General features: G+C 44.8%; 1 protein-coding gene across 1 annotated transcript in view; it reads left to right on the top strand.

Moving 5' to 3' along the window:
* CPNE4 (copine 4) overlaps window positions 1–23,664 on the top strand; it is a 445,822-nt gene that overhangs the window by 385,322 nt on the left and 36,836 nt on the right. Inside the window, exons 12-15 of the mRNA XM_075587100.1 lie at window positions 4,675–4,729; window positions 6,330–6,381; window positions 20,023–20,156; window positions 20,936–21,172. Coding sequence (XP_075443215.1) covers window positions 4,675–4,729; window positions 6,330–6,381; window positions 20,023–20,156; window positions 20,936–21,172 — 478 coding nt within the window. The remainder of the gene's footprint in view (window positions 1–4,674; window positions 4,730–6,329; window positions 6,382–20,022; window positions 20,157–20,935; window positions 21,173–23,664) is intronic.

The raw sequence follows: 23,664 nt of genomic DNA, 5'->3' as shown, positions 1-23,664 counted from the left end.
AGTCGGCGTGAGATGTGGGGGAGCCCCATTGTGCCGTGAGACAGTGGTGCGCAAACTGGGGAGCACGTCCCCTTGGGGGGACACAAGATTATTTACGGGGGGCGCACGCTGCGTGCGGGGAAACCTGGGGGCGGGCACAGCTGTGCACAGACGGCCAAGAAGCAGCTCCGTGCTGCTTCTCTGTGGCTTGCTGCGGGGACGGGGCTTCTCCGTGCTGTGCTTCTCTGTGCTTTCTGCCTGCAGCAGGGGCGGGGCCTTGCTGCGGGGGTGGGGCTTTCCTTCCCTGCACACAGACAAGACCTCCTCCTCCTGTGTTACCTGCCCCAGTTTTGAGCAGCATGGGGGACAGGAGCATGCTTACAGTAGTACTTCCTCCCCCAGGTGAAATTGTGTGACTTATGATTGTGTGTTGTTTCGTCTTATGAGTGTGTGTGTGTTTTGTCTGTGTTGGTTGTGATATTGTGTGTGTGTTGTCTGTGTTTGTTGTGAGTGTGTGTGTTGTGTGTGTGTGTTGGTTGTGATTGAGTGTGTGTCTGTGTTGTGATTGTGTGTGTGTGTTGTCTGTGTTGGTTGCAATTGATTGTGTGTTGTCTGGATTGTGTATGTTGTGATTGTGTGTGCATGGATTGTGTGTGTTGTCTGTGTTGGTTGTGATTGAGTGTGTTTGTGTGTGTTGTGATTGAGTATGTGTGCTGTATCTGTGTTGTGATTGTGTGTCTGTGGTGATTGAATGCAGCGGTGCGCAAACTGGAGGGTGTACGCTCTCCAAAGCTTGGCGCTTGTGGAGACAAACAAATTTGACTTTGAAGCGCGCTCAGCAGCAGTCAATGCACACACATACACACACACAAAAATAGCCCCGATCCACGCCCCCCCCATGCTCGTGCTTGCAAAATTATGCAGGACACCCAGTGCTCATGCTTGGAGAGTTGGTGATGTCACCGCTCTCAGCGGCAGCGTGGACATAGCCTAATTTTGCAAGCGCGAGCTGTTGAAATAAGTATTTAGACATATTTGTATTTACATTGTATACCGTTTATTAAAGTTTTTTTTTTTTCATGTGATTTTGATTACATCAGGCAGGGAGGGCCCGAGATATTTCATGGATGAAAAGGGGGGCTCGGCATAAAAAGTTTGCTCACCCCTGCCTTAAGAAATGAGCCCCAAAATGTATTGAGCTGGGAATGGTTTCAGTACATACTTAAATGAACAAATGACTGAAATCTTCTGGTAATATGAAACCCTTTGCAAAACAGCAGAAAAAGACTTCTTTCCCTGAAAACTAAACAGAAAGGATTAGCATTTGTCAGTTCCAACAAATTCATTTTCTCTAGTTCAATCAATATTTCCACTTGCCAGGGGAACAGGTCTTACTAACTAGATGTGAAACCTAATTGCATACATAAGTCCTTTACAGTCAGCATGTTCTAGGTCCCCAAAGATTGCAGAGAAACGTTTAAAAAAAAACAACAACATTTGTATCTGAGTAATTAGAACCAATTCAAATATGTTGGGATCAGCATTGGAAAGGACGACATTAACACGACTGCTACACAGTACTGTAGTTGTAAAAACAAGCTGTTTAGTGCTCCTTCCTGCTTTTCAGATCATTTTAACCCTTCACTGTCAGGTGCAATGCACAAGATGCACTCTGCATTTCCTTCTGGCAGCAAAGTGATTAAAGGTGCCACAATGTATTTTTCGAAGTATTCCTGCAAGTCCCTTCTAAACTCCTTTAGTCTTTCTAAAAAAAATCTCTGCTGCCTGGAACAAAACAGCATCGCAGAATAGAATACATCAGATACATCTTTAATGGCCCTGCCTTACCATGGGAGGAAGAGCTAGTAAACAGAGTAGATGGTTGTAGCAGGGAATTCTGGGAGGGAAAACAGCAACTTAATTGGGGCGAAGCGTTCCATGTGCTAAAAAAAATATAATCTGTGTTGCTTTGCACAAGCAACATATTTGTATGAAGTTTGTTAACCTTGTTTCTTGCATTTAGAGTAGATTTTTTATGAGCAGAGGTTAATACTACCTAAACCTGGCATATAAACTAGGGACATTCTTTTGCCAAATATTGGTGTTTGGACACATGAAATACATTTGTTGCATTAGTAACCCTGAGGGTAGACTTAGGCCGTGATTATACTAGAAATCGCGTGCGATTGCGCACAGCTTCAAAACAAAGCAATACAGTGCAATGAAAGCGCACATACCAATCGCGACGGTAGCGCCGCGGCGTGCTGCAAATCTTCTGTCTCGAAGAGATTTGTTTTTTCACAGGCGACAGCCGCATAACGTGATTTGCACAGCCAATCACAGTGCATCTTAAACAAACCAATCACACACACACACACACACACAGAGAAATGATCTGGCCATGTCTCCCTGCAGTAGTGCTACAAATCGCTTCTGCATGTGCCCATGTAGTGCCGCTACGATGACATCACCGGATCACTCTGCAGTTTCTGGTATAATTGAGGCCTTATGATGTTCAGGGTTTGTCAAATGGATTTTGCTCGTTCTCTAGGGGAGATGATATACACTGCCCCGAACGTGATCAGAACAGAAGTGGAGGGGGCTCCACTTCCGCATCACTGATGGCTGGTCGCCGTCATTTGTCACGCACTGTATGTGATCATAAAATGCATTCTAGGCAGCGAAGTGAGCGACCACATGATCGCTATCCCAAGCGCTCATGGGAAGACCCGTGGCACTCGGGGGCTACAGATCTTCTAGTATGAAAAGGGTTAAGTGCTGATCTTATGTAGTGTGAGGCTAAAATGTCGGCATTTACACGATACGTTTGATACAGGTACTGTACGTAACTGCTGCTGCATAGAAAGACATACATTTGTGTTCGATGTCCTTGTGACAATATTGTTCCCATTGCGTGAGTTTTGTTTAAACTTTTCAGGAAAAAGAGGTTTTGTGTACGTACTGTAAGGAGCTTGTGGTTTAAATCAATAAGTTATATGATGTGGCACAGTCTCCTTTCACTGAATTTGTCCTCTGTGTCCACCATGTGTTGTCGTTTGGATGTGTTTGATGAAGCCCATTGGCTGGTTGTGTGTGTATTTTTGTGTAATATCATTTTTATGGCTGTAACATGCAGTCTGATAGCTGCCATACAGAACATGGCCAATTTCTGCTTTTTCCTGATGTCATATTGTACGGTTGCTCTGCTCTTGGGTTGCACTATAAGTGTAGCTTGTTACAAAACAAAACAATCTTATCTACAGTTTATTTCCCATGAAGAGCCCAATGCTTACTGGTCCAATAAAAGCAGTAACAGCAGCCATCTTGGATGTCAAAAACTTAGTATATGTGCCCCAAAATCTTATTTTCTATAGCAATGTGGGACAAAACACCTCAGCTAAGAACACACTAATTCATCAGGTGCAGCAAATACATGGAAGGTGCTATATTATGCACACCTATACTGTATAGTAGTTTACAGAAATTGGCTGATACTGATCTACCGTGTTCTCTAAATTCCCAGTAGTAGTCCAACTCTGAACCTGGCTCACTCTGTTATTACAGGACAAGTTGATGGGATTGTTAACCTCTATATCATGTGGTGTTGGAGTGGGCTCATCGGTGTTCTACTATTGACAGCCTTTTATTTATGGTGTTGGCACAAGTTACAATGAAAAAGGTTGGAATCGACTTCATGCTAATGTTTGGCTGTAGCTGAATAGCCAGTGGCATGATTCACACTTACTTGTTTGGCATCTTTTAATGGGACAATCCCTCTTACGATCAAAGTGATTTAATGGCAGTAGCATGTTTAATAAATTATGTAACCGTGAAGACCTTTTTTTTTTTTTTTAAAGTATTTAAAAAAAGTGAAACTATTTGTTGCTTTATTTAAACTGATCATCTTTAATCGAAGATCTAAATAAGAATAACAATAAGTACCTGAAAGATTCGAATGACATGAGATGCAAAGAAAATAGAAACGTAATTATTATTTCATTTTTTTTTTTTTTTGCAAAAGAAACCAAAACGTAGATTAAGTTTACTTTTTCGAAGGATCAAATCTTGCTAGGTAAATTAACTACATTGATAACTTGTTAAAAAAAAGAAAAAAAAAAGGTATTTTTTTACCATGCTAAAATATGTCTGACTGCCACTATAGCAAACAATCACAGCACATTACATGCTGTAGATAGAAAAGAACAAGAGAAGTATCTCTAGATCCAACCTCTCAAAAAAAAAAGTATCTTCCTCTTCCATCGAGAGAGAGGATTGAGGGTGGTTAGTAGCCACTAATCTTTTAATTAGGGAGGGGCCCATCCTTATTTCTAAGGGTGTCTCATTCACCAATTTAAATTTGTGAATAACAAGATGTTTTAATGTGGAAATAATCGTGAGCATAATATTTTAATTTTCCCAGTGTTAAAAAAAATAGATTTGTAATTGCTCACTGAAGCTACCAAAGAATGTGTATATCTGTACCGATAATACGCTTAATATTCTAACTTTATCATGTACCATGGTAAAGAAATGAATTCAATCCGGCTTTAAAAGCTACAACAGATCTAAGGGTTCTTACATTGTATCTCAAAGTGGGGAAATACATTACTTGATTTAATATTTTGGGGCTGGCTGAAGTAAATATGCAACAGTAATATTTCACCACTTTTTTTTTCTTCTTTTTTTAAATCTTAGTGACAAAATGTTTCCAGCCTTTGGTTTTGGTGCCAGAATACCCCCAGAATATAAGGTAAGGCACTATGTGTTTCTGTCTAATGATCTTGGTACAAACAATATCGTGCAAGGAACATTCTAATAATTATAACATGCCCTGTTGTAACACATGCATTATTACAGTGCCATATGGTACTTTCTCTGTGTCATTGTAATACTTAGACTGAATAAGATATAAGTCACTACTGGGTTACAATGACTAACTCTCAAGGCCTTGAGGACAATAAGTGTATTTTGGAGCTGGAGGAGTAGGATAGAACACTGACTTTGACGTGAGTGAACCTGGTTTAAATCCCTGTGTTGGTTCTCCATGTGACCTTGGGCTTCAACTCTTTGTGACCCAGGCTTCGACATTAGTTAGCTCTTTGAGACAGGACTTATTGTGCCTGAAAATATTCTATTGTAATATTATGTACAGTGTTCTGTCCACAGTCATCGCTATAAATCATTTTTATTAATGTGATTTATGTAAGGAAGCAAAATACTGTAGTGAGCTTTTTGGTGGTTACTGCCTGCTACATTTTTTATTTCATCCAGCATTTCAAAAGTATTTTTTTATTCATAACAATGCCAAACCTATGTATCCACAAAAAAAAAAGTCATTACTATTTTTTTTTTACATTGGAAAGAAGATTTAAACGTCTGTATGATAAGGGAGGAAGCTCTGTGAATATGGAAAATGGTACACAAATAAGGTCATGCCAATAATGAATAGCAAAATAAGCAAATAACTACTGTTGCTGTGGCATTGCATTACAGGTTGCATTATTTGCTCTTTTTTTTGTAGGATTAAAGCAGGGGGACTCTGGCGCTGAACCCCGTTAGTTTCAGTTCTGGGGACCCCCTGTTCCAGAGATATTTACCTCCATACGGGTGATACCGGCACCCACTATGGAGTTAAGTATCTCTGGAAGCAGGGGGTCCCAGGAGCTGAAATTAACGGAGTCCAGCTCTGGAAACCCCCTGCTTTAATCTAACATAAACAAATAAAAAATAAAGCAAGCAATACAACCTGTAGTGCTGCTTTAATATATGCAAGAAAGTGAAGAAAGTTTTGTGGTATAAAATCAAGCAACGTGTGTATCCAACCTATAAAGGGGAAGAATGTCTGCAGGGTTAACTTAATATGAATCCTTATTACAAACCAGTTTGTTTTAAATATCCCATCTTCATTGAAAAAAACAACTTTGCTGCAGCTGTTTTATTTATTTTTTAACCTGGGGACTGTTTGCAGCCCTATTACAGAATCCACATCTTCTTGGTAAGCAGGACCACCGGCCGGGGAAAGATGCCCTGGGCCTGGAGGAGGAGGAGGCCGGGGCTCTCCTTCTCTCACAAATTGGCCTCCGACAGCCCAGGTCCTGATTCCCAACTCCCGCTAAATACCCCTTGACCCCCAATCGACAAGCTTCCAAGCTCTATATACTGCCAGCCCTACCTCTCCTCCCTGCGGGCCTGTCGGTAACTTCAACCAATGTACTGTACATTATTATTTTACAATATTAGCAGAAGTGCTGTTGGAGTGTGACCTTATGTGCAAACGCATTGGCTGCCCTAATTCCCAGTGAGAAATGCTGATATATTTTTAATTCTTTGGTTTGATGTTTCCATCCAAGGTTTCCCATGATTTCGCAATAAACTTCAACGAGGACAACCCAGAATGTGCAGGTATGTAATGGCCACGACATACTGTAAAACATGCATGAGCATCCAGTATAACACAGCAAAAGGGAATACTAATAACTCATCTCGGGTTGTGTAAAGAACTCAACGCTAATGCTTTACTCAGATGATCAAAGCTGATGGGAACAGTTGACCCTTGGCTTTTGCATAGTCTGCACCTGTCAGGTGTATAAAATGATTGCTTACAGTGTGTGGCCTAAAGGTCAATTCACTAAAGGTCATCACTTGTAATAAATTGTGTTTTCAGTGTTTAAGCCCAATTTTATTTCCCTACCTGTTCACTAAAGCCATGTCGGAAGCAGTGACAAGGGGCTTCTTATCGCAGGGATATGTCAGCGTTATTTTTAACCCAGCATATGCAAAGGAGTAAATAATGGCCAATTACTTATTTACATGCTAATCACTAAAATCCAATACTTGGTGATACCACCAATCACACATTTTTATCGCCCACCTCAGGCTGGCATTGAGTCTATCTTGCCTATTGATAAAAAGGCCACTATAGACATATGCAAAATAAGACTAGCTGACCTAGAATAGAAAATATTATTACATTAGCCCAAGTCGCCAGATAGTCATGGTTAACCATAAATACCTCGTAAACTATGCTTTATGTTGTATACTAAGACCTTTGGTGCCTAAAAGCATCCCTTAACAATGCATTGGTAGCCTCAGACATCAAAGGGGGTAAGTTATTTTTTGCTTTGGCTTGCATCACTAACACTTTTTTTTCTATGAGTTATCACTTATTTGTATCACTAGGGCTATTTAGCGCATTCTTCATGCATGCAAATGAGATTGATATTGCTACTTATTATTGAATAACTAATTTATTCGTGAATATCACACTGATTCTTACAAATATTGCAGCGATTCCATTTTTAAATCATTTTACATTTATCACAGCAAGTGGTTACTGGGTCCCATTTACTAAGCTGTGCTAAATGTTAGGGACATTAGTTAAAGAGACTGTAGGTTGCCTTACAGGTTAGCACTGCTTAGTTAGAAAGGTCCATTGTATGCAGTATATATGGTTTAGTGACCTCTCTCTTGACCTCAGAGCCTGCAATGTTGCTCCCCCAAACCCCCACAATATCCCACAAATAAAGCAAACACACAAAGGTCTGGAGGTACAATGGCCGTGGCTTTATTTTATACAGCAAAAGCTAGCTGGGACCATGCAAAGTCAAAGCCGTGAAGCTGACCCGACGTCGATGCAGGAACTCCAAGCACAATGAGCCCTGCCCACTCGCCAAACATGCCACCACTAGGCATTGCCACCACTAGGCATTGCCACCACTAGGCATTGCCACCACTAGGCATTGCCACCACTAGGCATTGCCACCACTAGGCATTGCCACCACTAGGCATTGCCACCACTAGGCATTGCCATATGTCCTGTCTCCCAAGGTTACCCTGCACTTACCCCTAAACAGCCTCCACCATTGGGGTTATTCAACCCTTTAAACTAGCTCTGGAGCGCCAGCCCAGCCGAAACCTTTCCAACCCGATCTGAAGGAACATTAACCAAGTCAAACCGTGCGATAATCGCCCGTGGAGACGGCTCTACTTTAATTGTATTGTATTGTATGTCTATATTTATATAGCGCCATTAAGGTACATAGCGCTTCACAGTAGTAATACATGTGGTAATCATATAATTAACAAATAATATAAATAACAGGTCATGCGAATAAGTGCTTCAGACATAAAAGTAACATTAAGGAAAAGGAGTCCCTGCTCCGAAGAGCTTACAGTCTAATTGGTAGGTAGGGAGAACGTACAGAGACAGTAGGAGGGAGTTCTGGTAAGTGCTTCTGCAGGGGGCCAATCTTTATGTATCATGTGTTCAGAATATCCACAGTGCTATTCATATGCTTCTTTAAGCAAGTGTGTCTTAAGGTGGGTCTTAAAGGTGGATAGAGAGGGTGCTAGTGGCTATTGGCTAATGCATCCTTAACCTAAAACTAGGCACCGCACCGGCCACTAAGCTACGTAACTCGTCAGATGCGAGATGTGCCTCAGGCATTCAAACACAATGAGCCCTGCCCGCTTGAGCGAACATCAGAAACCATCCCTGCTATAGCCAGGACAACCGTAGGGGCGGGAGGATCGAACACTACCTCCTCCTCTAAAGGTGCCACTGCCCCAATGCCCGCACACACCGCATAACCAGGCAAGAATTGGATCACTCACCGCTCATTTGGTGCCGGCCTGCTTCGAGCCGTGAATTAAACTGCACTGTTGCTGAAATCCCATATGAAAGATGTAACCTGCAAAAGGCAAATTCCTGTCTGTCCTACCACTGGTGATCTTTGTCCTGTGAACTAAATGAATCTGATAAGTCTTTAACTGCACGCTCGCTGAAAATTAGGTGGATTAAACGTACAGATTTAGTTAAAGCTGTTGTCTCAGAGACTGTTCAAAATCTATTGCAAACGGCTGGCTCTGAAGAGGTTAAACGGTGCTTCTGCTCTTTTAACCTGCTGAGCTCTTATGCAGAGGCCCTATGTGCTCTCACCACTGCACCAATTCTCTAACACCCTGGTGCAGAAGTCTTCTTACCAATGTCATGGCAGGCATGCAGGGGACAGCCCCCTCTAGGGGCTTAACGTGCATGTTGCGACGTCACCTGGTTCCCCTCCGGCAGCGAACCGGGTACTAGCCAAGTTCCCGCGCCCCCTATGGCTTACTCGCCAGCTGCTCCCTCCGCTGTGGAGACCCACCGGATGACGTATCCCTGCCAATAAAAGGAGACTAAGCTAATGCCTTCTAAATAACATGTGCACATTAATACAGCATATACAATTTAACCGTCTGTCTCATTTATTGCACAAACACTAATCACACCACCACTCACACACAACACTCACCCACACAACACACAACACTCACCCACACAACACGCAACTAATTGCCCTCATATACATGTGCTTTCTACTGCTGTTGCTTTACAAACACAATTTTAACTAATATTACATAACATTCACATGACATTACAACTTTCACATACAACATTTACACATACTTATTCACACTTCACATCCCGGGCAACGCCGGGTATCTCAGCTAGTGCCTTCTAAATAACATGTGCACATTAATACAGCATATAGCATGAGTCTCTCTCTTTGGTCTACATCATGTGTACAGTAGTTATAACACTTGAGGAGCAGAAGCTCCTTAACCCAGTGCTGGGTTTTGACATTCTCTCCTTAAGCTTGTCACCTTTCACTTTGGGCTTTCGTCTTTTTACATTATTACTCGATTTGAGCGTGAGTTAGTATCGAGCTATTGACATTCCTGACTGTTTGAACATTTTATTTTTGCCCTTCGGTCTGTTAATTGCTCACGGTAAAAATGAGTATTGCTAGCCTTTCTGACCGCTATTAGAGTTTAATGTGCTCAAGTCCCTCTCTCACATATGGTCTGGTATTGATTTTCTTTAGCGTCTTCAGATATTTCTATTAGTAAGTGTTGCACTGACAGTGTAATGGTTTCCAAAGGGAGAAGATTACGAAGACTGATATCCATGACACCTCCCTCACTTATCTCAGTGGGGGTTATTCATTAAACCAGGGGAGCTCAACTCCAATTCTGAAGCCCCCCCCCCCACTCCTCCCAACAGGTCAGGTTTTCAGGATACCCAGCTTCAGCACAAGTGGCTCAATCAGAGGCTCAGTCAAAGACTGAGGGGCCTATTCACTAAACCTCGATAAAATCAGTGCATTGGCGAGTGACTTTGCATTGTTTTAAGCACTCTAAAACATGTGTGTCAAAACGGTATTCACTAAGAAAACACACCATTTTTTTAAAGTGTGGTCAAAAAATACAAAATCACACTGCTTGTTTTTTTGTTTTTGTTTTTTCTAAGTCCTATCGCACTGAAACTGTTTAAACTGCAGCCTGGAAGAGCTGCACGGCGATGCTGCGTATCCATGCATAGTTCGACAGGCAATCGTGCAGTTTAAATATTCATTTTAATAACAGTGTATGGGAGCAGGGGGTCTCCTGAGCTGAACCGCATTGATTTCAGCCTCGGGGCCCCACTGCTTCCCGAGATACAGACTCCGGTATGGGGTGCCGATATCCCCGCCATTTTTAAATCATCTGCGTCACGTGACCGGGGGATTTAAATACTGCAGGAGATACCGGCACCCCATACTGGAGCCTGTATCTCAGGAAGTAGGGCGTCCCTGAGGGTGAAATTATTGCAGTTCAGCTCAGGAATCCCCCTGCTCCCGCACACTATTATTTTAAAAAAACAAACAAAAAAAACTTCATTGCCGTAGCAACTAGCCGCTAAGGTAAAGAAGCTCCTTTAATCTGAAATTTCTCCTATCTGTTGAAATCTCCCAGTCACGTGACGCGAAAGATGTAAACATTGCAGGGATATGGGCACCCCATACTGGGGCCTATAACTCGGGAAGCAGGGGGTCCCGAGTCTGAAATGAATGTAGTTCAGCTCAGGAGACCCTCTGCTCCCGTACACTATTACTAAAAATCACATTAAAGCAGCTTCATTACCTTGGCGGCTAGCTGCTAAGGCAATGAATGGGTTAAGGCACCACAGCTTGTTTATTGGGGGTAAAAGGGGTGAGTGAAGGGGGTACTTGGCCCAGGTGGGTGGTTAGGCCTACCAGGAAGGTTGTGGGTGGAGTTAACCCCTTCATTACCATAGCGGCAACAGGAACAGGAACCTCTTGATCCTCGACGCAATGCTCCTCAACATCTGGTAAGTTCTTTTCTTCTTTCTTCAGTCTTCTCTTCTTTACTTGTAATCCAATTCAATGGTACGGATGTTCTCCCGTCGTCTTCTTGGCATCAAAAGAGATGGGACAGGCCTTATATAAGGCCTGTGACATCACATTTGAGTGTCAAATGGTACATCCCCAATCCGATTGGCTGGTGTACCATGTGACAGATTCTTTGTTTGTTTTTTAAGGATGTGATGTCATCAAAAGGAGGTAAGCCAGCCAATCAGGAAGGCTATGCTTCCCTCTCTTTTTAAGATGACGTCACAAAAAAAATGGCTGCCATCACGTTACTCCAACAAATTGGATTGGGAGATATACCATGTGAGGCATCACGTGGTTCACCCCCAATCTGATTGGTTGTAGTACTATGTGACAGCTTCAATTTTTTTTTAAAAGGATGCGACTGTCACGCTTGTGCTCCTACACACAAGCGCAGGGAAAGGGAAGAACCCGTTAACGAGGTGGGGAGGCCGCAGGGGATACAAAGGGAGTGAGTTGCCGCGCAGCTGGGGATCAGCGCACGTAGTCCCGTGACCGCGCCGCACGCAGGATAATGCGCGACGCGTCCGGAGGTGCGGTGCCTGGCTCAGAGACACGACTGATCCAGCTGCATGTGCGCGCATTCTCTGACAGCAGAGCAGGAGTGCGCGCGTTCTCAGGCACCAACGCGGGGGTTGTGGGAAGCCATAAGTAAGGAGCAGGGGAGGTAGAGTCTAGAGCACAAGGTAACACCCACAAGGGAGTTGCTTCTTGGAGGACATCCAGCCTCCTTAAAGGCATAGTGCTAGAAACCGCAATGTGCAGCAAAACTAAATATAACATAAGGGTTCTTAGTCTAATCCATTGGCCATGGAATAAGCCTGCTACCACGTCAAGGTGAACCCTACTAAGCAGGTACCTACACTACCGGACGGTAAACTAACCTCTGTAGTATATGAGTGACTGTCCCAGTCTTCCGGAATCCAAAGGAGATGAGTAAAGGTCCCAAGGAGGTCCAGGCAGGAACAGCATGCAATGATAGTACTAGCAGGGACCAGGGCAAGCAGCAAATGACTAATAGCCAAGAGAAAGTCAAAGAGAGGCTTACTTCCTGTCAGGAGGAAGAGGGCAGGATTTGCCAGGAAGCAAGATGGCATTGTATGCTTCAGACATAGACACAAGATCTTGACTCGCAGAAGAAGTAAACAGGTACGGAAGGAACAGTGACGTCCCTCCCTTTAAGATGACGTGTTCCTGTAGTGTAAAACTAAAAGAAACTGCTTTTATGAATCCTTTAGCTGTTGCCAAATATTGCAAGTTTTTAAAGTACGATATGCTTATCACTGCTTACTGAATAGCAGTTTCTGGCAAAAATTGTGATTTCGGGCATTTTTGATTTATCGTACAGCTTTTTTTTTTTTTGCCAAAGTGTTTGTTACGGTTGTGCTCGCCACAAACCGGGGCCGGACCGCGTGGCTGAGGCTGGGTTATGAAATCACCGACCTTAGACCGCGCAGACTGGTCCGGAGTGCGAAGTTCATAGTCAAACAGGCCGGGTTCAGGACTGGAGATAACAGCATAGTAGTTGGACGAGCCAGAGTCGGGATAGGAGATGTCCGGGTAGTCGTAGTCCAAGCAGGGAGTCGGCAACAGGAAATCAAGCAGGTTCTCCTGCTTCGGCGTAATCGCTGCAGGTCGGGAACGGAGTTTGCGCGAGTGGCGTCCACAGTCCATGGCGCCGGTCTAGGAGAGGGAAGACAGACCGGATTGGGCACACCACCAGGCAGCACTGGTAAACCAGGGCTTCAGAGCAAGAGTTTAAGCTGGCCTCTGCGAAGGGAGAAAGAGCAGCAGGCCACAGGGTCCAAACAGCAACCTCTGCTAAGGGTAGAAGCAGCAGGTTGCGGGTTCCAGGGAGATAGCACACAGCAGGTCTCCGGGGTGCTTCAGCGCGGGAGTTAAAGCTGGCCTCTGCAAGGGAGAAAGAGCAGCAGGCTACGGGGTCAAAACAGCAACCTCAGCAAGAGGTGTATGCAGCAGGTTGCTAAGTCCAGGCAGGCGACACAGGACTCCGGGAACCAGGAACACAGGCCTCCGCGAAGTAGCTGCAGGCTACGAGGAAACAGAACAACAAACTGGAACAATAATCAACAGAGATTAGTAACGAGAGATAACAGACCTGGAGGCTTGTTTCAAAACACAGGTAACATCCAAGAAGGATTATGCTCGGCAGAGAGGATTGTGGGGGGAATGCAGTATTTAAAGGCCAGCGGGCCAATCCCAGGAGGAGGGTGTGAGGGCACTGCTCCAATGACTGAGTACAAGGCTAGGTTGCAGTGATAGCCCGCACAGCTGCTGTTGATTGCAAAGAAGGAATTAGTGAGAACAACAGCACCCTGCAAGGCTACGAGAAAAGCCAGGAGTGGATTCCTGACAGTGTTATAGTACTATGAAAATCTGGTTTAGTTCGATATTGCCTGTTATCGGAGCTTTGTGAATAGCAACACAGGCAATATCGTACTATAAGGGCATTTATAGTGCTATAAGGCACTTGTCGAGGTTTAGTGAATAAGCCCCTAAGTGTCTGATTGAGGACTGGAGTTGAGCACTCCTGAATTGAAGCTGCAGTTCCAGCAATATCCTACATGTGCGTTTTCTTTAATAAATCAGTTCTGTACTATGAGAAAATACTTGTAGAATGAAAAAAAAAATTAAGACTTTTTTTGTATTGTAATGTAACAAGCATTTTTGTGTCTATAGCAACCATTTACAAAGTCACGCCCCTTCCTCTTCTGAAACAGGCTCTGGCTCTTGAGCCCTGCCCTCTCTCTAGCAGTGCATCAATTGTATCTAGTGCCTGCCTGGTCACATGATCTTTCACACAGAACTTTGCATCTTGGGTAATCTTTTCCAGCCCTAACAGTGATTTAAAGAATCCCCCGATCGGCAATTTAGCTAATCACTTGTGCAAATTGTATTGATGCACATATTGAATGGATGGCAGCTTGAACTGCAGCTTTAAACAGTGATGATATTATTATTATTATTATTATTATTATTATAGTACTGACCGGAGCACTCACACACAAGAAAATTCACATTGAACTCGATTAAAAAACACAAAAACGTTTGTGTTTGATAATGCCCCAAATTACATCTATTGCAGTTTAATTAATAATCTCCGGGAAAAGGTCATCCCAAGCACAATCTTCTAATAACACTAAATAACACTATAACCTTTGCACTAAACAACACTAAACCTTTGCACAGACTTTGCTCCTATTGTGTGAGACAAGTTCCAACGTTTTCAAACATCTGAATCATTTAATGTCAGTGTTATAATGCTTCTGCTAAAGCAAGGTTGTATCCACTTTGTCTTGAGCACATGCAGAAAAATGTTATACGTGCAGTGTGTTTTTGCTGTATGCAGAGAATTTCATCGCTAGTACGGTAAACTTCCCCAAGCGATTTATAAATGCTGGATATCTTCTTTTTTTTATGGTTAAATTGACAATCAAATTTAGTTAAATGGAGATTAGTGAGTTTTAGAGAGAGGACTTTTTTTCTATAGCTCATTAGTTAGCAGATGGATTATGCTGCAGTGCGTTGCAGCATCATGCATTACATAGGCCCCGCTTGCAGTGATATCTGAGATACACTATATGCTCATTTGTAGTGCATCATGCGTTGAAAAGCAAGTGGTGGTAAAGAAATTGATGTTGACTTACAGTATTTGCACTCCATACTGTAGATCAGGGGTGCGAAAACTGGGGGGCGCGGTGCTTACAGAGGCTCCACGCTCTTCCCCACAACATTTATATTAAATGCGGGGGGAGTGCGCAAGGCCTCTGTAAGGGTGTGGTCCCCGTCAGCACTGTGGCAATATTGCGTGGCGGGGGGGGGGGGGGGGGGGCGGCGTGTGCACAGCGCTGCACCGCGATCTGCGGTCTGGGGGGAGAGGGAGCGTTTGTGACGGGAGGGGGCGTGGCAGTGGGTTTGCAGGCGCGTGGCCATGACCTCACGCGGCTGGTTCGTCCTCGTTGGCTGAACCGCAGGTGGGGGCGTGGCCACGCCTCCATCGAAAACTCTGATCTTACATTCCCCTGCCTGAAAACATGTCGCGCACCGCAGGGAAAAGGTGCGCGACAAGGTAGTGCGTGCGCTGTAGAAGTTACTGGGGCCGCCCCCTAATTCCCTTACCTTGTCTCCGGCGGCTTCTAGCGATGCGTCGCCATGGCAACGCAACGTCACATGACATCAGAAAACGCGAGAGGAAAGGTAAGGGGGGTGCGAGCAGGGGGTGGAGGAGCAGGCAGGGGGGCGCAGACAAAAAAAGATTGCGCCCCCTGCTGTTGATCACGTAGAAGTGTTTATTTATAGGCTAGGTATTATATTTGGTGTCTGTTTTCTAAAGTACAGCATACAACTGCAGCACTCAAGAATACAACTATTTTTTCAGAGAGACCCAGATTAGAGAATAACTGTGTAACAAGTGAAATGCTTTTCTTCTGTATGTTTAATTTAATTAATGCTCTTCCCTTTATAGTTCCATATTCACAATCCCCAGTGTGCAGCAGTTCAGAAACATAAAAAGCAATAAAAAAAATATTACACAGCTTGGTTACAGTTTTTGTAAGTACTTTGGACACATTGAAAATAAAATCTATATTTTAATATATTGGTTGAGCTAGCATTTCATCCAAGTCTTTTCATCAATATACTGTAGATTGCATCAAATTCAATTATAGAGAGACAAACGTTGGCTTAAATTGTCTTAAGTCACATGAAAGTACATTCTCCTGCACCCAGATAAATACATTTATACTGCCTGATGTAATCAAAATCACATGGAAAAAAAACCCTTTATTAAACGGTATACAATGTAAACACAAATATGTCTAAGGCCGCGCGTATATTGCCCGCGCCGGAGACGCGTGATGTCACCTGTCGCCGCTAGCAAAAGTTGTATTTCGCTTTGTGGCGGCACGGGCAACCAGGCCATTGATTGGTTCAGAAGCTGTCACATGAGGCAACAGCCCCTGAAAAATCAAATATTGCCCCGTCGCGCTTACTAAAAGCGCACGTAGCGGCGACAATGCATTTGTTTTCGGGCGACGTCGCGTCGCCGGCACTGTAAGCGCAGTCTAAATACTTACATACTTCAACAGCTCGCTCTTGCAAAATTAGGCTGCGTCCACGCTGCCGCTGAGGGCGGTGACATCACCAACTCTCCAAGCACGAGCGCAGGGTGTCCTGCATAATTTTGCAAGCACGAGCGGGGAAGTGTTTACACTTTTTTTTTTCTCCATTATTTCTGTACATTCATAGTATGATTGATATATTGGCAGCCTACCCTTCCACTTGCAGAGGATCGCAGCGAAGCAGGTTGCCAGCGGAGGAGAGCAGGACCACAGCGCTATTGTAGGGCAGACACTGGAAGGAGGGGCGTTTGACATCACAGCGCTCGCGCGTGCTCCTTCCCCGTACAGGCGAATCACGTGGCCGCCACCTGCACTATCCTGTTCGGCCCCCCGCACACAACTTAGGCTGCCCGCCCGCGCACATCTTCTTGGCCGCCCGTGCACATCTTTTTTGCCTGCGCACCCAGGTTTTGCCGCACGCGCCCCGCCTACAAAATCTTGCGCCCGGGGCGACCCCCCCCCCACCAGTTTGTGCACCGCTACATTCAATCACAACACCCACACACACAATCACAACACACACAACCAACACACACACACCGCACACACACAAACCCCCCCCACATACGCGCACACACACACACACACAACCCCCCCACACACACGCGCACACACACACATACATAACCACTCCCCACACACACACACACAACCCCCCCACACACACACACAACACCCCCCACACACACAAACACAACCCCCCCACACACACACACACAACCCCCCCCCCACCACACACACACAACCCCCCCACACACACACACAACCCTCCCCACACACACACACACACAACCCCACCACACACAAGCCCCCCCCCCACCACACACGCACAACCCCCCCCACCACACACACAAACCCCCCCCACATACGCGCACACACACACACAACCCCCCCACACACACGCGCACACACACACATACATAACCACTCCCCACACACACACACACAACCCCCCCACACACACACACAACACCCCCCACACACACAAACACAACCCCCCCCCACACACACACACAACCCCCCCCCCACCACACACACACAACCCCCCCACACACACACACAACCCTCCCCACACACACACACACACAACCCCACCACACACAAGCCCCCCCCACCACACACGCACAACCCCCCCCCACCACACACACACAACACCCCCCCACCACACACACAACCCCCAACCCCTGCCACACACACACACACACACACACACACACACTCAACCCCCCCACACACACACACAACCTGCCAACACACACTCAACCCCCCCCACACAAATACACACAACCCCTCCACACACACAACCCCCATCCCCACACACACAACCCCCCCACACACACACACACAACCCCCCCCCCCACACACACACACAACCCCCCCCCCCCCACACACACACACACAACCCCCCTCCCCACACACACACACACACACACAACCCCCCTCCCCACACACACACACACAACCCCCCCCGCACACACACATACAAACCCCCCCACACACACAACCCCCCCACACACACACAACCCTCCACACACACACACACACACACACAACCCCCCCACCACACACACAACCCCACCACACACAGCCGCCCCCACCACACACGCACAAACCCCCCCACCACACACACACAACCCCCCCACCACACACACACAACCCCCAACCCCCGCCACACACACACACACACACTCAACCCCCCCCCCGCCCACACACGCAACCCCCCCCCCCGCCCACACACGCTCAACCCCCCCCCACACAAACACACACAACCCCCCTCCCCACACACACACACAACCCCCCCCCCACACACACAACCCCCCCCCCCACACACACACACACACACACAACCCCCCCACATACACACATACACACACAACCCCCCTCCCCCCACACACACACACACACACAACCCCCCCCACACACACACACAACTCCCCCCACACATACACAACCCCCCCCTCACACCCTCACAACCCCCCCACACACCCACACAACCCCCCCCCCCACACACACGCACAACCCCCCTCCCACACACACATACACAACCCCCCCACACACACACAACCCCCCCACACACACAACCCCCCCCCCACACACACAACCCCCCCACACACACACACAACACCCCCCCACACACACACAACACCCCCCACACACACACAACACCCCCCCCCCCACACACACAACACCCCCCCCCCACACACACAACACCCCCCCCCCCACACACACACACAGAACCCCACCCCACCCACACACACATACAACCAACCCCCCCACACATACACACAACACCCCCCCCCCCACACAACCCCTCCCCACACACACACAACCCCCCCCCCACACACACACACACCCGACACACACAACACACCCCCCACACACACACACACAACCCCCCCATACACACACACACCCCCACACACACACCCCCCCCACACACAACCACCCCAACACACACACACAACCCCCCCACACACACACACTCAACCCCCCCCCCCACAAACACACACACTCAACCCCCCCCCCCCCACCCACACACTCAACACCCCTGCCCCCCACCCACACACTCAACACATCCCCCCCCACACACACACCCCACACCCCCTCCCACCCACACACACCCCACACCCCCCCCCCGACACCCCCCCCCACCCACACACCCCCACACCCCCACACAAGGTGTTATCTGTGAATGTATGGGCTAATTTTATATCTGCTCATAAAGCTTGTGCAACTAATATAACTTTTTTTTAGCTTCAAGTAATTTTTTTGTTATTATTATTGATATCCTGGCAAATCATTGTTTCTGTCAATGTTCTGATCATTTGGAAACATTAGTATAATCCTTCTCTTCCTCCACCATACAAGTATGCAAAAACCTTGTTTTTGCATATCCTATGCAATAATCCTTCTCTTCCTCCATCATACAAGTATGCAAAAACAAATTAGCTATGTGAGATTTTCTAATAATGACATGTATCAATATAGCTGATTTTAGAAAAAAAAAAAAGCTAAAGGAAAGCGAACGCTCAGGATCTTGACCCGGAAGTTTTGATTGCCCAGTGAATACTGACTGTGCTGAATTCATAATGTCATGAGTCTATACAGGCATACCCCGCATTAATGTACGCAATGGGACCGGAGCATGTATGTAAAGCGAAAATGTTCTTAAAGTGAAGCACTCCCTTTTTCCCACTTATCGATGCATGTACTGTACTGCAATCGTCATATACGTGCACAACTGATGTAAATAAGGCATTTGTAACAGACTCTATAGTCTCCCCGCTTGTGCACAGCTTCGGTACAGGTAGGGAGCCGGTGTTGCTGTTCAGGACGTGCTGACAGGCGCATGCGCGAGCTGACATTTGCCTATTGGGCGATGTGTCCTTACTCGGGAGTGTACTTAAAGTGAGTGTCCTTAAACCGGAATATACATGTATACTGTTTCAATTCAGACACAGTCAATGCATGTCTGTGAATATACTTATTTAACATGGCATACTGCTAAAGGAAGGGAGTTGACAAATTTGCATATGTACTGCCTTAGAGAATAAAGTAGTTCAAGGGCCTATGGTTTGTTCTCTATACATTCTCCCATAACTATAAAAACCAGTTCAAAGATAAAATTCCATTGAAATGTCATCCCAGCAGACGAGCTAATGTGTCTCATTATTTTTATTTCTTTTTATAAGGAATACAAGGAGTAGTAGAAGCCTATCAGAACTGCCTTCCTAAGTTACAACTCTACGGGCCAACAAATATTGCTCCCATTATCCAGAAAGTGGCAAAATCTGCTTCCGAGGAGACCCACACTATGGAAGCTATGGTAAGACATAAAGATAGGCCGTTAGACTTTGTTATAATGTACATTTTACACTGTACCCTGCCTTTTTGCACTACAAATGCAAACAATTTGAAGAAAAAGTAATGACATATTTCTGCAAACCATACAGAGGATATACAATTGCTGCCATTGTATGTGATTCTTGGTTCAGGCTCCATTTCAACTGAGCAATTAACCCTTTCCATCTCAACCTGGCACTCATCACCTAAGTCCTTCCACATATTTCTTGTGCTAGAGTTTAATAACAGGCCATTCTTGATTTTTATACAGGTACGTAACATTTCGGAATACCACTGTGTTCCACTCAGTCTCAATTTGAATCTGTAAAGACGGCACTGAATTTGCCTTGTGCAATTTACCTCCATTTTATACACTGGGGCATTCTTGGACAAGAGATGTATGTCTCAATGTGTCTTTCCTTTAAAACATGTTAATTACATTTCCCCACTGTTTTCTTTCTTACTGCAAAATGTTTTTGTAATTGGGGTACAGCGTTTCACAAAACATTATTTGGATTTAATCTGTGTCTAACAAAGAATAGTGTTTTGCATTTTGGTCTTTTAACATTTTCCAACTATTACAATTTACATCTTGACAGCTGTAATTATAATTGATATCTACAATGGATCATGCCTGTTCGTGTTATTCTGTTATACAGCCTGATAACTGACCTATCCCTTTATTTGTCTCTTGTGACCCTCACCCTGAAGTTGTCATGAGCTGAAAAACTGAGCTACACTATTGTGTCTGTTCACTTGCAGCAATACTTTATCCTACTGATCCTGACGGATGGTGTGATCACAGACATGGCTGACACCAGAGAAGCCATAGTTCACGCCTCTCATCTGCCCATGTCAGTCATCATCGTAGGAGTTGGCAATGCAGATTTCAGCGACATGCAGATGCTGGATGGAGATGATGGAATCTTGAGGTCTCCAAAGGGAGAGCCCGTACTTCGGGACATTGTTCAGTTTGTGCCGTTCAGGAACTTCAAACATGTAAGTTTGCTTATTTGTCAAGGATTCAATTTGTGAAGTTTTGACACGTACTATAAAGAGACTATTCATTAAAGTCTCCTAGCACCACAAATAGCCCTAGGGGGGAAAAAACATGTTTTGTAAATAAGTATGTTACAAAATGTAAGTGTACGTCTCACCCAGTGTTATCACTGATATACTACCTAGAGACCCTGCAACATTTCAAATTCCATCATTGTTATTTGTGACCCAGAAATGTAATCTCTGATTCTGTAGTACAGATGTAACAGGCTTCATTCCCTCCCCCCCCCCCCCCAGATTACACAACAAATCCAGTTGAAACAATTCAATGGTAGTGTTGGCACAGAATATCACACTATATCCCACCATACGGGAACAATGATGCCTGCTGCATCTCTATCATAATATTTATCTCAATAGTTTCAATGTGTAATTTGATCTGGATGGGATTTTTTTCATTTCCTTCCAATCAAGTGATGGAGACCACCTGGCCTACTTGTTAGGAAAGGGTTAGCCAAAGTAGCTGGCTACAGTTTGCTTTAACAAAGCTTTTTCTTTTTTAGTAGGCGTATACAACATCTAAATATGGTTGAACAGAAAGTTCTCTGGTAGTCGTGCCAAATTTCCGAAAAATATTAAACAACATTGTTTTTTTATTATTTCTTGTAATATGTCAAATATAACATTTTGCAAAAAAGGTATGACTGTTAAAAACTAAGAAACATTTCCACTTCAGATTCTGCAACTCTGACAGCCAGAAATTACAACTCGAAGCCCAGATGCACAAAGCTCAGCAAAGTGACTTAATGTGACATTAAGTTAACATCACGTTAAGACGTACCGCATATCTTCAAAGGCCAATAACGTAGCATTAAGTCATGTTTTCTCATGTACAGTATATCACATTGCGTTATCTATAACGGCGTTAGTGATAAGGACATGCAAAAGAGGCATTTACCCTAACATTGCATATCCAATAGAGGCTGTAAAGGTTAAAGCAGGGACTTAATGTTGTGAGTTAAGTTATACCTGAACTTGTTGTTACTTTCAGATTTTCTTGATATCTTAGGCGTGATCACAGTTTTCTCTCCTGGAGTATATTAGGAGGTAAATAAGTCAATAGGTAGTTTACTCAAATAGACGCTCTCTCTCCATTTCTCTCAGTTCACAAAAAGGCCCTTTCAGGGTCTTGAAGGGAGTAATGCTAAGACATACTGTACTTAAAGTTATGTTATTGGAAGCTAATGCAATGTTGTGCTTACCTAACGTGACACCAACCCTATGCTAATGAGTGGTGTTCCGGACATTGCTTTTGCATATAAGTCACTTTATGTGTTAACCTCAAGGAAAATAACACCTGTTACTGTTTTAGGTGCGCCCTTAGGTGTTCTCAACTCCAGGCCGCCAAAGTAGTGAAAAAAGAAAAAAGATCCCAGTCTAAAGAGCATTTAAATCCTCAGTTCAAGTGATGTGCAGTGTATAGTTATAGTGATGGTAAAATCAGTTTTATTAATCATGAACTTAAAATAAATGTTGGATATCCCTGCTCAAACATAGGTGACTTAATCAGTGGTTCAGTTAAAGACTGACATACAGCCACCTGTGCTGAAGCAGGGATATCCTAAAAACCTGACCTTGGGGGGGGGGGGGGGGTCTTGAGGGCTGGAGTTGAGAACCCATGGTCTAAGAAATTTGGTCAAATTGGTGCAGTTCTGGGTCACAAATATGCCAGATGTACTGTATTGAACAACGAATTCACATTGAAAGCAGTAGGATTCTTTTTTTTGTGGCCCTTTTGGTGACATTATTTGCTCCAGAATTGCACCACTTTTGCCTGACCTGGATGTGCTAGTCCCTTCCCACATTCACTCTGGGTTCAAAATATGAAATAATTTTGCCTATAGTACTTGAACTTTACAAAGAGTTTGAGAGGCATGATAATCTGTGTATTGCTGTCTTTGTATTCGTTCTTCAAACATACTACAAGTGTATAACGTATATATGCCCTGCCTACAGTATCTACACAGCGTGAAATAAGGCCCTTCTCATCTCAAATATTCCTTCACCATATGAGCAGAGTTATCAAGGGATGACCTGGAAAGGCCTTTGTTACCAGACCTCTTATATCAGTGTTATGTAAAATATTTTTTTTTCTGGTATTCTGTCAAAATGATCAAAAGCAGATGTGTAAGCAATTTCAAGATGAGGGATTAAGGACAATGAGGAAAGCTGAATGCCAGCCTAGGTTTTTGGGATCCAGATTGGGAAAGAGTGGATTACAAGTGCTTTATTTATTCTTAACTCCTTCAGTGCTAGAAGGATTTGCAACAGAACTCCAAAACCTATTACAAAACCGGGTTTCCCTTGCAAAGTAAAAACAGGCATACATTGGCCAATTTATATCTTGGCTGGTGGGAGGAAACAGTGGTCTTCAGCGATGCCCTGGAGGAATACACTAAGCACGTTGAATGGTGGGGCCGCTACATCGATGA

Source organism: Ascaphus truei, chromosome 2 (genome assembly GCF_040206685.1).
Source record: "Ascaphus truei isolate aAscTru1 chromosome 2, aAscTru1.hap1, whole genome shotgun sequence".
NCBI lineage: Eukaryota > Metazoa > Chordata > Amphibia > Anura > Ascaphidae > Ascaphus > Ascaphus truei.
This window is presented reverse-complemented; position numbering and strand designations above follow the sequence as displayed.